At 46.9% G+C, this 15,418-nt stretch overlaps 1 protein-coding gene across 4 annotated transcripts in view; it reads left to right on the top strand.

Moving 5' to 3' along the window:
* Positions 1-6,918, top strand: part of ARMC9 (armadillo repeat containing 9) — a 60,818-nt gene extending 53,900 nt beyond the window's left edge. For all 4 annotated transcript variants that reach the window (XM_065072887.1, XM_065072886.1, XM_021280511.2 and 1 more), the window contains 2 exons: positions 358-530; positions 4,249-6,918. In XM_065072887.1, coding sequence (XP_064928959.1) covers positions 358-530; positions 4,249-4,271 — 196 coding nt within the window. In that variant the 3' untranslated portion in view covers positions 4,272-6,918. The remainder of the gene's footprint in view (positions 1-357; positions 531-4,248) is intronic.
* Positions 6,919-15,418: the final 8,500 nt, after the last annotated feature.

Raw genomic sequence — 15,418 nt, 5'->3', positions numbered from 1 at the left:
TGTGTTTTTTGCACCTCAGATTGAGTCTGTAAGTGTGATAAATAAAACAGAAAACAAGCTAAAGCTCTGTTACTTGTTTGCAGGGGACGTAGCTGAACCTGTTCAATCCTGTTGTCCAAAGAATCAGGTTTGGGTAGGACAGACAGGTCGATAGAGCCAGGTTTAGAGGCTGTGCGGTGAGTACTTGCCCCAGGGCAGTACCTGTGGTGCCATGTTCCTTTCCATGTGCAGTCTCCCTGAATTTTGAGCGCTCTGTCATGCTATCACAGCACGTACTACAGATTTCACTTGGTTGCGGACTCGCTAGGTGTACATATTCCTCCATGCATTGCTAACCCTGTCCCTCTCCTCCTGCAGCGAGCTTCCCTCGGCCTTCACCAGCAAGCCCAAGATCCCTCGCACTCCCGAAGTGCTGAGTACCAGCCCTAGAAAGGGGAAGGTCCCAGCCGTTGCCCCCCAGTTCTCTCAGTCTGGACCCCAACAAACAACCCGTCCCAGCTCCTCCGGATCATCCACAAGGAGCAGGCAGAGTAAGTGGAAAAAGCCATCATTCTGTTTGTTAGGCCTTGGGGTGGGAGAGGAGGGAGGCTGGAGTAGCTCTCCAGGAATGAAGTTGTATGCTCCACACCTGCCAGGAGTCTATGTCATTGTACTTGTCATCTGCAGGACGTACAACCATGTAATTATATCCTGCTGGACTCCGCTCCTGTTTTCAGGCTGTCATGTGAGCAGTTGAGACAGGCTTTTTCCTGTCTCTGAGTGGAGAAAAGCGGCCCAAATTCTCCGAAGTTTGGGGAGAAGCTTCCCGTCTCAGATCAGACTTTGTCTAGATGTCATAGACTATTTCCTTTTCTTTAGATACTTGTTCGCTCCGCTGTGTGACTTGTCTAACGTTCTTGAATTGGATCTTTGGGTGTGTCTACATTGCAGCTGAATGCAGACCAGATGTCAGGCAGTTCAGAGACGGGCTCAGGGCAGCCAAGCACGGTGTGCTGCTCGTGGCAGTCAGCATTCTGCCGGAGACTTGTATTTAAGAACCATATGGATGTGTCGCTGCCTGAAGAACTGTAAGCAGTCAATAGACTCAGAAGAGAGGAGGGCTGTGGTCTAGAGGTTGGAGGGTAAAGATGGATGGTTGCTTTAAGCCAGCCAACACAAACCCAGTGAGGTGGAAACGTTGATCTCAGATGCTCACACACCAATAAAAGTGTACAGACTGGCGATTTTTGGTGAGAGGGGGAAGAAAGATGCATTCTTCAGTAAGGAGTAAGATTTTTCTCTGGAATTCAAATACACCTCTGGGGCCAGCATCGATGAAAATGGCAGGAATTATGTGGTGCATAGTCTTATTCCAAAGGTATCATGAACTTAGTGATAATTGTTTGATCACAATGTAACATCAGCTCTACTCCTTAGCTGTAACTGTTGTCTTTAAACACTTCACAGAAACACAGTAGCTCATAATACTTGTAAACCTTCCTGAGAAATTTAGGATATGTGTGTTATCATTAGGTCCTCATTACAGGTAGAGAAAAAGAAACACAGGGAGTTGAAATAATCTAGTAAATCATCAGGAGAGCTGGGAAGAGCTTGCAAAGTCGTCTGTATTGCTCACTCACTGTCATTCCCCGCAGTGGCATGTGCAGGGAGATGGGGTGGTTTCATTCAGGGAGTGCAGGTGAGCTGATGCCAGGGGGTGTCCTTGGTGGTTGAGGGCGGCTTTGACCCAGAGAGCACTTGAGCAGTCCTGTGCTCAGGTAACACTGCCAGCTCTTTTGGCTTTACTTGTGCTGCACATGCCCTGTGGTTTACCTCTGACATCAGTGCTTTCTGTTTCCTGTGATAGGAACACTGTTCTGCCCCGAATGAATGTACTGTTAACATCCGATAGTCTGTCCCTGGTTCCTGTTTCGGTTCATTTACAAAAGCATTAGGCCATTGAAAAGGTGCAGCTCTGATGAAGAAAGGAAAGGCACGCTGTGTGTGTGCATAAAACCTCAAAGAATTGCAGAGCGGTTGGGCTTGGAAGGGACGTTCTGAGGTATCCGGTCCAACCCACCTGCTGCAGCAGGCTCACCCAGAGCAGGAAGGTGTGCAGGTGGGTTTGAATATCTCCAGAGAAGGAGACTCCACAACCTCTCTGGGCAGCCTGGGCAAGGCTCTGGCACCCTCAAGTGAAGACATTTCTCCTCAGACTCCTTCACGTGTTCTAGTTTCTTCAGGGCAGCTTTACACTCCTGGGTGTGTGTGTCCTATGAAAGATGTGACATACACATGTTGCCCTCGGGCTCTGGAGTAAGTTCCTTTTCCAGCAGCACAGCGTATAACATATCTTATTTTGAAACTGCGTTAAGCAGAGTGTAATCGGGTTCTACATCCCTTGGGTTTCCCTGTTGATTCAGTGTATGTAATTTGTCAGTCCAGACTCTTGGGCTCTTTTAATTTTTATTATATAGTATTTAGTATATAGTATTTGTATATAGTATATAGTATTTGTCTGACAATATACCTCTTCTCTTTGCTGTGTCTGTGCATCCTAAAACTGAATATATAGTGGGCATCACATCTTACTATGTGTCCGTTTACCTTTTATCCATAGTTTTTTATTAAGGTTCCGGGTAATTGTTTTCTGTCTGTCCACATATGTCATGAAACAGACTTGATGTCAGCAATTGAATGTTAAACTCCCATCTTCCTGCTATAAACAGTGAAGTATTTTGCAAACAGGTTGTCTTTCATTCACTCTGTGTGTGTGAGTCCTGCATTGTCTGCTGTCACAGCACACAGTCATTGTCCATCTGGCAGGGCCTTTCACCCCGATTTTGGTGACCGGGAAAAGTGAGAGGAAGGTGGTAAAGACCAGATTTTTAAAGAACTAAAAAGGACTTTAAGCACCTATGCCCAAACCAGAGGTTCTCAAAGGTAATTAAATTCCCAGTTGTTACTTAAAGGTGCAAGGAGGCATCTAACACAGGAGACCCCTAATGTTTCCCTAGTAAACTTCTGTGGTACTGATGTTTTAATTTCCTCGCTGACTTATCTGAAAGTCAAAAATGCTATCAGGTGCACAGATATCACAATCAGGAGATTTCAGCAGCTGCTGCCTTTCATTCGCCTGCTGCATAGCTATGTAGGTTTTTACATATGGAGAGGCTCTGCCCCAGTGAAGAGCTGTCTTTAGTATGTACATTTGTTGGTATTTCGGAAAGGGTTGTGAAGCACTGGCCAGGCTGCCCAGGGCAGTGGTGGAGTCACCATCCCTGGAGGGGTTAAAGAGACATAGAGATGAGATTCTTAGGGACTGGTTAGTGCCAGAGTTAGGTTAAGGTTGGACTTGATGATCTTAAGGGTCTCTTCCAACCAAAATGCTTCTGTGATTCTATGATTTCTGGAGGAATACAAGCTTTTACAGCTGATGGGCATGAGGAGAAAAAGATTAATTTCTGATTGTACTTACTTCATGTGTTCATTTATTTTAAAGACACATATTTAGCTTGCTTTTAATATTGATTTTCTGGAAATAAGTTACTTTTACATAATCCTAGCTGAGTAGCCGGACTGCCCCTCTTGGAGTGTGTGGAATGCGTGAGGAATGCAGAGGAAGCACAGGTACTTATTCTGCTGGGCCTGGGGCCAGATTCCTGCCCGAGATGTAGCAGGCTGCTGTTAGCCAAGCTCTAAAGCTGTACCTTAAAGCAAAACCGAGCTCCTCCAAATAAAATCAGCCATGCTGTGATTTTCTGTGCATTCCACTTGCTATCTGGGACAGTGATGACACTTAGCACAGTTAGAACATAAGGTGGACTCCAAATCTGGACTATTTCACCTGTGCGTATGTGCTCCTTGTGGTTGGATGGTTTAATCAATCTTGTTCCTTGCTCTGCATCTGTTCCAAATTCCTCTGCATGGGCATGGGCTGTTTGCAGTGTACCAAGTTCTGTCTAGGGCACAGTGGGGCTGCAGTAGTACAACAATCTGTACCAGAAGAATGATTTTTGTTGGGAGTGCAACCCTGCCCTGATAACTCCCTGCTCCTCCACAGGTTCTTTAAGTGTCCCCTGACAAGTGGTTGCCATAAATACATTCTGCATTTTTAAGTTGCAACATCAGTGGTTAAGGTGCCTTTGTGCGTGTTCTTTGTGGTGTTTGTGTCACTGTACAGGTCGAACAAGTGTTGCTCTCCGTAGCTCCTGTCTTGTAATCAATCCTGGTTTCAGCTGACAGACCCTTTCGTGCTGTTTTCTGCAGGCAGCCAGTCCTACAGGAAGTGAGAACAGTTCCTTTCCTCAAGAATCACCTGTCGCATCGCTGAAGGACAGAGCCAGCTTCCTGTAATGAGCTTCACTGGCGACCTGCTGAGAAGAGAGCGAGGTTACTGACATGGCACGGCGTACGCCTTGCACGGTGATGCGGGGATTATCTGATGGGATGCATCTGTTGTCTCTAAAGCCGGCTAAGACAAGGGCCTTGTTATTACAATTCAAGGTCTCAGCAGCAGCCCAGGACTGATATGGGAGATGGATACAGTCCCAGTGTCTCTGATAGTTTACTCTAAAGTGACATTGCCACCTTGAGAAGAAACTCTTGCTCTCTGCCTTCTGTGTCAGAGTGAACGGCCTTTGGAAGATGGAACGTAGGGCTCAGCACAGGAGCACTTGTCTTGTTTACACATTGCTTGCTGAACTAGCCTGCCACTTGCTTTTTTAAAATCGTGCCTTTGTGAATGAGTTGCGAGATACCCGCATTCAAAATATCCGCACTAGAAGGGAAAGCAACGTTAGAACTTCATTGCCTGGAGCAGTTTTGTGTGGAGTGAGATCTGTGTTCAGCCACTGGATACTGGACAGAAAGTATTTCATCAGCTTCTGATTGACCTGTAGCAGTTGAAAAATGCTATACTGGTGCCCAAGGCAGCATCCATGCTCACCTCTGAGCAGCTGATTAGCAGCTTTAGGTGCAGCAATTACTCTTATTCCTTCTTCCTATGTTTCTTTTTTTTTTCTTAATTCTACTGTTCAACATTTGTGGAATGAATAATCCATTTTTTCCACTGGAGTGAAGAACTTGGTTTCTTCATTCGTAGAAGAAACCATGAGAATGTGAACAGGTCAGAAGCAACTTTCTGTTTACTTGTGCCTGTGGACAATCTTCTTTGGCCTTTGTGGCTTTTTTATGTTCTTTGCTTCTGAGCAATGAGTAGTCATGTCTTTATGGAATTTGTGCTGGTCTTCAATGAACGTGAAGCCCTGGCCAGGCAAGAGAGATCAGGAAGCCCTCCACTAAATAAAAGACCAGCAGTTCTGCCAGTGAATTATGAAGCTAGTGTTGTTTGTTGTTCTTTCTCTCCAAAGTAACAGTGACCGGGAAACGCTGTTGTCTTCACTGTGTGTTGGCTTTTCAGTAACATCCCCTCATGTTACACAGCTGTTAGGACAACAGCAACACCTTTTCCGGAAATGCAGTTTACATTTGAGCTTGGCTACCACTGAGGCAGAAAGACACATAAAGGTGGAAGTGTATTTGCCGTGGGCAGCCGTGAAAAGGAAATGTTTTAACAGGTACAAAAAGGACAAAGGTAAGGCCTTTGCTTTGGAGTTTCACCTTGAGAAACAAACAAGTGGAATGCAACCTGAAAGGTAAAGCAACTCCAACAGAGACACTACCTTCCCCTGGAGTTATATAACTCTGTTATAAAGGCACCAATCGTTTCTGTAGGACCAGGAGAAAGCTTTATGCTTGTGCTGAAACGTTGAATTGTGCCTTTTGGTATGTGGTGGCAACTGAAGAGCCCTGGGCATTTCCTCCTGTGAGACAGTTGCCATGAGCCCCACCAGGATCAGTGACACTGTGTCAGGTGTTTGCAGAAAGGGCTCCCGCGCACAACAACCCCTTTGGATAACAGGCTTTGAATGAGAACCAGGATCTTTTGTAGGAGAAGACATTCCCCAGTTTAAAATCTGGCCATATTCACGTGGAAGTTACAATTTACCGCTCGGTAACTTCAGGCCTAACACAAAGCAAGCAGAGTATAGGTGTTGCTTTAACTCCCAAACCACATAGGACATAAAGTGATTATTGACACCTGATAATCCCTTTCTCATAGATCTCCATGCTAGACAAAAAAATCACAGAAAATCTATGACTTGTACTTGGATTCACCCACCTCCTCTCCAAGCTGATAAACACAGTTAATGGGAAAACGTCCTCTGGTTCACAAACGGGAAATAATGGAAAACAGCCATAAAAACTCACCTGCTGGTTTTTCTCTTTCCTCTGACATGCTGTCTTTTTTCCAGCGTGTAATAGCAATGGCCAGGTTGTTAACGCTGGAGTGCTAAGCACGTTCGTTTGCATATGTGCATGACACAGAATGCTCCGGCAGTTGAGTTGTATTTATTTTACAGCAGCGCTGACTTTCATGTTGGAGCAGATCTCATTCTCTGAGATGCAGAGCAGCTTTTGAAAAGTGTCGACTGGCGGTTTATTTGAGAGGGATGGTGGGGGGGGGGCGAAAATCCAAAGCCTCGCTGGCTTTACCAATAGTTGAGTTAAAAGCTGTGTCACTCCTTACCAACCACCTTCAGTGGACTTGTAAGTACAGCTACAACTGCTCCAGCAGATGAAGATTTGTGAGAAACAAAGTGCATCTTGCAGAGATGGAATGAAAGGAACCCACCAAAGTTTATATACTTGTGTGTTTGTTTCTCTCTCAAGCCTGTTGCAGTGCAAAACTCTGTATGTATGTTTTTCCATGTTCCACTCTTAGATGTTTTGGAGTGTGAGTATGGACTTTGAAAACTGAGACTATTTTTTATATTAATGCTTGAGAAATGGCATTTTCCAAATACTTGAGAGAAACTGTGGGTATGCTTAGAAATAAATTATCACAGCTGATCAGTAGTTTGAGAAGCCGACAAACTAACGTGTCCTTTTCTGTGTCTTGTTTGTGAAATGCCCCTGTGATGCCAGGTGGAAGGTTTTGAAGCTAATGAAAAATGTTGGTTCTGTCTTTGTTAGTAGGACTTCACTATTCTGAGTTGAAAGGTCCCAGGGTAAAGGTCAGTAACACACACATGGCAAATTCTGCACCTCACTCTTAAAAGTTCTTAGGTATTTTTTGTGTATGCCATGTAGATGCTGTTGCTAGATACAACACCACTCTGGTAAATTAATAATGGGAGCAGAGGAAATTGCTGGCCTGAATGAGAGGGGTGTGATTGTGCTTAAAGCAACTGTGATTTTATTTACAAGAAGCAAATACAGTTATTGCATATGACACACAGATCTGAAAAGAAGTTTTTCTGGGACCAAAGCACCATGTGGTCTAGCATGCCTTTGGGGTACAACTTCTCTATATGCAGCCTAATCTTGTTTACGGACAGTGTTATGAGAGACATAAAGTCTATTTAAATTTGCATGGAGGGTTCATTCTGTTCAGGTGTTTTAAAATCATCTGTCAGTGGCTGGGTAAAAATGCTTCTAAAGGGATTTTTTCCCTCTTTTTGGTAGGTTTGTTTGGGGTTTCATGGACTCGTGTTTACACTTCACTCCGGTTTATCCACAAGTTCTGTCCCCAAGGGTTTTGTCTCCACCTGAGTTGCAAAGGCAGCTTCCTTCTGTCCAGGCTGGAGGACCATTATTCACTGGGAGTGTTACAAAGCAGGCGTGAACCGCTCATTGTTCGTGGCCTCTCATGAGGAGAGCCCAGGCATGTGGGATGCCACCAGTGACGTCGGTTGGTGTCAGAAATACTGTTTGTCGGAGGATTTAAGTGTGTAGGGGAGGACAAGCAAGGAAGTTCTCTGGAGGTAAAATATTGCTGTGATGGGGAGGGACGGTGGTTGCTTGGTTGGCTCTGAGTTGTTTCCTTCTAAAAGTTCCACTAGTCTTTATAAATCATGGTGGAGGTTACGGCGTAGAGATAAAAGGTGCTGCGTTGCATTCACGCACGCCTTTGAGCAGCGGTAGCAGGAGAGCAAACAGGCTGCCTGTATTTCAGTACATCCAGACTTACCTTTTAGCTTGCAGCTTGAATTCGTCTTTGAGCCAGAACTTTCTGGCAGTTTGGACCACCCTCATTCTTGCAGCCCAGCTCAGTATTGGAACGAGCCCTTTTCCACAGGACGAAATGTAGGAGAGCCAGGAGGTGCACCCGTCATTAACCAGGGGTGCGGGAGCCCTGCAGACCACCTTGCACACACCATGGCACGCTGAGCCCAAGGACATGTGGGCATGGCCAGCAAAGAGGACGTAGAAGTAGCCTTGCAAACCTCCACTGACCCCCCAGGGAATGAAGTACCAAAATACCTCTGTGACTGAGCCACGTGGGCTTCTCCAGGCCGTGCTGCACTTTCCTACCCTCTGTTGTTCAAATACATTGTAAAAGGAGTGGAACTCTTGAGAATTTATTGATGGGTGAGAAAGAGCAAGATGATTCAAGGCAAACAAAACAGACTGTTTTGGCCAAGCTGTATGGGAATCAGCTGCTCATAAAATTTAACAAGAAACCACCTTCTGGGTGCAGAACAATTGTCCTCCTGTGTTATCAGACCAGTAGTTCTTCTAGCCTGGCATTCTGTCCGTGGTTGAGACCTGATGTTTCAAAGCAAGTTTCTTCCCAACTCCAGGCTGCTTTCTGCCGTGCCGTGGAAGGGCACCCTGTTCTGTTACAGGATCACGATCCGAATTTCCGCTCTTGATGGATCTGATGCTCTCCAAACAACAGGCTGAGTGGCACTCCTTAGGACAGCTAATAACTCTCTGGAACATGTCTTCCTTTTATTGCAAGTTTTCTCAGCAGTCCTTGACATATGGTGCAAGGTTTCGATAAACCAGCACAGTAATGTATTGCAGTGGAAGTGAAAACACTTCACACAAGCAATAAGAGATCAAGGTGACAGCTTTAAATGTGTGTTTTGTTCTTATCTTCTTCAAATATGGGAAATGATGTTCTGATATGATTTTACGTCCACAGGTTTGGGAGTGTCCATTATTTTGATCTCTCAGAGTGTGAGTGACCTAGCACTCTATTTAATTTAAAAAATGGTTTCCAGTATGTCGTGCTGGTTTTGATTTTAAACGCCTTTAATCTGTTGCTTCAATTTATTTCTCTTCATGATGTTGAGAGCTAATAAACAGGACAAATAAAGAAGAGGGGGTGCCTGAAACAATAACATTCATCCTGCAGATGTTTAAAGTGCCTTATATATTAGGCTGTAGCTGACAGCTGTGAATGCAGGGGCTGTATGGAAATCAGACCACCTACTGAGGGATTTTAGGAGGTGAAGACACCTCCCTCTGCTGCTCTCAAGGAACAATTCTGGCCTTTGCAGATCCAGATTTCATTACAGACACATAGGCCTCCTTCTCTGAGGAGTGAAAAAGTTGAGCTAACATGAGGATGGGATGTAATGCTGGAAATAGCAGCTCCGTGCCAAGTGATACAGTTCCTCCTTTGGACTGCCATGTGCCGGTCTGACGGCCCTGGCCCTTGTCTGGATCCGGTTGACTGTTGGCAGAGGTTGAATGCTTCCTGAGAACAAATCACTTTATTGTTCATGTCTGCTCATGCACTGCCTTTTGGGAGCGTGGTTCATGTTGGTAGCAAGAAGCAGGACCATTAGCACGACATGAATTCTTTGTCAAGCAGCACGTCTCACTGAAATTTTTGTGCTTTTCTCCAACTGCTTTCCCCCTGGGTTGAATTTGCAAGTATCCTAATGGACTGGCTCCTATTAAGCAGATGACTGGTTTGGCTTTTTTTTGTTGTTGTTAACTTGGCAGATCGTGGCCTACCATGATTTTCCACAAATCTGGCTCCTTTCTTTTTCCTTCTCTTCCAAGAAAGCAGCTGGGAACTGAAATGAGGCAGCTCTGGGACATGAGGAAAACAGTTCTGTTTCAATTAAGCCACTTCCATCCTCAAGCCCTGTGGAAATTGGGCTGTTTGAAACAGCCAAAATTTCCATCCTGACTATCTGCCCCAAAAGCTCCATGTCAGGGAGCTCCTAGTGATGAGCCACCACCCCAGGGAGTGCTCCAGAGGTGAAGTACAACAGCAGTTTTCAAGGGTCCCATCATGCCATCCATGCCCTGGTGACAGCAGCGTCACCGTCCTGGTTCTGCCCTTGCAGCCACACTGAGGGACAAGTGACGGACTGGGAGCCAGCACAACTGGTCCCATAGCTCACAGTCGGCCTCAGTGCTTATGTGACGTGAGGACACGAGCAGCTTGACCCATAACAAAGGTTTTTAGGCGCTACTGCAATACACAGTAACAGCAAGACGAATTTGGCTTGCTTCTCCCAAAACTTAAAAGTTGGTCTGGTTGAGTTTTCAGTCATGTATGTGGAGCTGACCTGAAGTTTAGTGTCATCTTCTCACTCCAGTTCGGGACCTGACCATTGCAGAGTGTGGTTCCCCATTTGTGGAGAATGGGAGAGAAATAATTTACCTTTGATTTATTTCCACATAAATGAAAAACTTTGAGTAGCTAAATGGCTGTTTTCTGTACCGTAGTTTAGAACCTCAGTGTGCTTTGGGCAAGGAGAGAGCATCATAAAACTGTTTCTGTCCAACCCGTGTTATCCTCATGACTTTGAAGGTGCAGGTTTTCACAAAGCGGTGCTGAGCGTCACAGGAAGGTGAGTCCAAGTGATGTTGAACTTCCACAAATCTTGTTGGGGCTTCCAAGGTTCTCTGAAACCACATTTGCAGCAACTAAAGCAGAAGCCAGTGTCAGTAACTGTGTCACTTCCCAAGTCGCCCAGAAATTGAATCAATTCTCATTGCTGCCATCTTGAGTCCCATTGGGGTCTCTTGGTTCCTGGACCATTTCATAGGTAAGGCAGAAACCAAGGTTTTTTAACCAAAACCAACCCAGGTGATCTTGCACATTTCTGGTAACAGTAACACCTTTGTGCCTGTGGAATCCAATCTGAAAAAAGGCGTATCATTGCCGTAAGTCTCATTATTTTCAATACGAGATAGAAATATGTCCTGTATTTCAAGTGAGTCACCTGAGCGGCTGTGAGGAGGCAGCTAGATTTCCACAAGCACTCTGATGGCAGCAGGGAATGGGTTGAGCCTTTGTGGAAAATGGACTGTTTTGTTCAGGTGCCTAAATGTGGAGTTTCAGAAGGATCTGCCTCTGATGGCAGCGCATGCAGAAAAATCTGTCCCTTTACCCTGCAGCAGTGGCCTCTCTGAAGAGCGTCCCTGCAGTTTCCTGTTATGCTTCCTTCCCTCGCTCTAATGTTTTGTTTTGTTTGGGGGGGGTTTTCCTTATTTTTTTCCTGCAAAGGGAATTATTCCATAGGGCTGGATCATGTTTGGGCATTACAGAGGCAAAGGAGGCATTGAAAGGGTGCTTGTCCCTCGCTAGAGCTCTCCAAAAACTGTCTGGATGTTTGGTGCTTGCTGGCTGTAACCCCTTTCCTTCACCTGCACCACAGCCACTTCCTGCAGTGCAGACCTGATCCCAAAGAGATCCCAAAGGAGAAGTTTTCCATCTCTGGTATTATGCAGGAATCATCTTCATTTTGGGCTGGGGATGATTAAAACTTGTCCTTTGTTTCACCTCCTGATGTCAGTGCTTTATGTAAAACCATTTCCTAATGAGAACAGTTTAGGACCTGTCAGCCACTGAAGTGTCGCAATGCCAACAGTGAGACCTCGATGCCTCCCAAACCATCCCTGGGCAATGGGGAAGGGACAGCAGGTTTCTAGATGAGCTGGCAGAATATTTTGCCTCTTTCTCACACCACCAGTTGTTGCTCTGGGCAAAGCAGCAAGTCCCAGGCTGCCTTATCTCCTGTGAAGCTGACTGGTCCTGCTGCCTGGCACGGTTACTGGTGCTGCCCACGTGTTTCTTCAATGACCTTCCTCTGGGCTGTGAGTGTGGTTTGTACCGGGAATACCCTGTCCTTGCCAGAAAATCACCTCCTGGGTAAGTATGTCCTTGCTTAGGTGAGTTGGAGACGATGGAGGGGGTGTTATTGCCATGAGCGGAGGGGCATGTTGTGGGTTAACCCTGGAGGCAGCTCAGCCCACACAGCCACTCACTCACTGTCCCCCACAGTGGGATGGGGAGAGAAATGCAAGGGTAAAAGTGAGAAAACTCATGGATTGAGGTAAAGACGGTTTAATAGGTAAAGCAAAAGCTGTGTGCAGCAGCAAAGCAAAATTAGGAATTCATTCGCTGCTTCCATGGGCAGGTATTTCCAGGAAAGCTGGGACATTTGCTTCATCATGCACAACTGTTGCTTAGGAAGACAGACACCATAACTCCTTCTTTCCCCCAGTTTTTATTGTTGAGCACATCAGATGGTCTGGGATATCCCTTTGGGGTCAGCTGTCCCAGCTCTGAAACCTCCCAACTTCTTGTTCACCCCCCAACCCACTCCCTTGCCGGACAGTGTGAGAAACAGAGGTGGCCTTCACGCTGTGTAAGCAACAGCTAAAACATCCCTGCCTTATCAGTACTGTTTTGGTCACAAATCCAAAACACAGCCCCATACCAGCTACTATGGAGAAAATTAACTCTGTCTCAGCCACAGCCAGGATGGGGTACAAGTGTGTTCGTTTGCATGGAGGTGGTGAGGCCAGAGCACCCTGCGAGCAGAAACACAGTCATAAAATCACAGAATGTCCTGAGTTGGAAGGACCCACAAGGATCATCAAGTCCAACTCCTGTCCCTGCACAGGACAACCCCACAGTTCACACCATGTGTCTGAGGGTGTTGTCCAGTCTCTTCTTAAACACTGTCAGGACCGGGGCTGTGACACCTCCCTGGGGAGCCTGTTGAGTGTGCAGCACCTCTGGGTGAAGAACCTTTTGGAGCCCAGCTGTGCCCCAGAGGAACTGGGTGGGCGGCAGGAGGGGCTGGTGTGGGGTTGGCACCCAGTGACCAGGCACAGCTCACAGGGTAGAAATGGGGGTTTCCTTAACACTTGTGAGGGCATCTGAGAGGACGTTCTATACAGCCCTGGCAGGCGTGAGGGCTGTTGGTCATCTGCTCCACCTCCAGGCAGCTCCCACCAGGTGCCCATAAAGCCCCCGTTCAGACAGGGGGCAAGGTTACCCAAGGCACCAGTGACGGGGGTCTTTGTGCGGGGCTCTGCATAAGGCTTTCCCCCAACACCACCGCTCTGTTGGTCGTTCTCTTGTGCACAGAGGCTGGATTAAAGAGAAAAACCACACTAGGAGGTGATGCTCCCCTTCCACCACTTCAGCAAAGGTTCCTACTACTGCCGCAGCTCTTTCAAGTCAGGCTGTCACTGCCCGACTGTGGCTGAGCTGTTGCAGGCTCCTTTTCAGCCCTAAGGAACAAGATAACAGTTTTTTAATCAGTAAGAACTTTTCTTTTGTGTCTTGTCATGAATTGAGGCAATAAAGCAGCAACTGCCCCGAGTATCCTGCTGCTGTGCCCAGCTTTCTGTGCAGGCTTGTGCTCTGAAGCAAAAGGAAGGGCAAAGCAAAGAAGCTAAAAGCTTTGGTTTGCTAACGTAACACCAGACGGGTATGAAAGCTGTGATTCAGCCTGTTTTATTACCCAGTGGCACTTTTTTGTGTCGATTTTCTTACAGCAGCTCAAATCTGGAGTTTAACCTGCGCACCTTTAAACGTAAAGGTACCAATTAGTTTCTGTTAGGCTCCTAACCGTGTACAAGGTCATACGATAATCTAAGTGCATTGAATCAATATGAAACTGAGGTTGTTCCTGACAACGTAAGAATCAGGAATGGAAACTTTACCAAGACACCCACTTTCAGACCTCCTTGAACATCACAAAGAAGTTGAGAAATACCTTTGTGGCTCCAGTGCCCGGTGGTGGTTGTCTCAAATGTAAATGCAGCGGCTTAAAAGTGTCTCCTTATTTTAACTCCTTCCAGCCTGAGAGGGTTTTGTGCCTGTCTCAGGTAGATGGGGAGATGGCCAGAGGCGCTGGAGGGGAGATGTGGGGCTGGAGTGTGGGGGGCTGGGACTGGGCAGGGTTGTGGGTAGGAGTGCTGCAAAAATGCGGAGTGTGAGTTTTGTGGATAGTCCTGCTTTAATCATTATTTAATTTGAGGTTTTCAATTGTCATTGGTAGGGGTGGCCCTTGTGATCCCTTGGTGTTGTCACGCGTGTCCTGGCAGCAGGGTAACAGGGTTTGTGCAGGTGAAGGTGTGAGGGTTGCTCTGCACATAGGAAGGGTGTAGATGGGGACACCAGAGCTGGGAGCCCTGTCACGGTGTGCTGAGGGGGCTGCAGCTTGAGGTGGCCTGGAAACTGAAAATGTTAACACAATCAGAACTAGCTTGTGCTTATTTTCTTTTCCAGGCACAGTTTGAAGCTGGTATTTGTGACCCTGAGGGCTAGAAATAGATTTTGTTTGTCAGGACAACTGCCTGTGTCCCCCACTCGTGTGGTTCAGGGGGGAGGTGAGAGGGGAGTAGCTCCTACTTCCTATTAGTTTCACTGTGGAATTGCAAAACCTTTGGTCCTGCATCTGCATAAACTTGGCCCATGCTGTACCTGCATCAGCCAAGAGCTGTTACATGGGATCTGACATTCCCTCCGCATCCACTGCACCCCATACCAAAGACTGGGCCTCCATAAACCCAGCCCAGGTTTTCCTTTGTTATGCCACCCACAGCTAATGGGGTGCAAAGTACTGCCATGTCCCCTCCTTGCACGGACTAATGCATGTCCCTTTTGAGTGTCTGTCCCTTTTGCTCGCTGCCTGAATTTTGTGTTTTTCGGCCACACTGCTTTATGCCAGCAGCATCTGGTCAGGTTTCTGTTGCTTCAGTGAGTTTACTGGGTGTTACTCAAACAATTTATTCCGGCATGAAGGGTGAGCGGGTTAGAGCAGGTTGGAGCTGTCTGGCCTGGCCATGCAGGAACCAGTGACAAGTAAAAGCTCCGTACAGCGTACATTCTTCTGCCTCTCCCCTTCCTCCACACATATATGCAACGGTTGCTTTTCCAGATGATTGAGAAAATAATCTCTGTAATCCCTGGGTGTGAAATCTTTCCTGTGCAATCTACTCTAGGTGAACCTGCTTTAGCAGGTGGGTTGGACTAGGTCATCTCTAGAGGTCCCTTCCAACCCTCATCATTCTGTGATTCTGTGAAATGTATTGGTGCTCCCTTTGCAAGCAAGGAGGATAATTTTGCTGGCAGTGCTGCGGCTCGGCCAGAGGCTCTGCTGCTGAACGGCTGATCCCAAGGCTGATGGGAGCAGCGGAGATACCAGCCCTAGCCCTGTGAGCATATGGCAGGTGCCTCTGGATTGCTCCAGTGGACTGGGACCCAGCTGGGACGCAGGACCAGCCCAGGACGGAGCTGGCTGCAGGGACAGGGCTCCCCTCTCCGTGCCCGCCCCAGCACCCCCTGCCCTGCACAGCTGGGGCCTGGGAAATGTGCTCTGTC

The sequence above is a fragment of the Columba livia genome, chromosome 9 (assembly GCF_036013475.1).
Source record: "Columba livia isolate bColLiv1 breed racing homer chromosome 9, bColLiv1.pat.W.v2, whole genome shotgun sequence".
In the NCBI taxonomy this organism is placed as follows: domain Eukaryota; kingdom Metazoa; phylum Chordata; class Aves; order Columbiformes; family Columbidae; genus Columba; species Columba livia.
The sequence above is the reverse complement of the archived record's forward strand: the minus strand, read 5'-3'. Positions and strand labels throughout refer to the sequence as shown.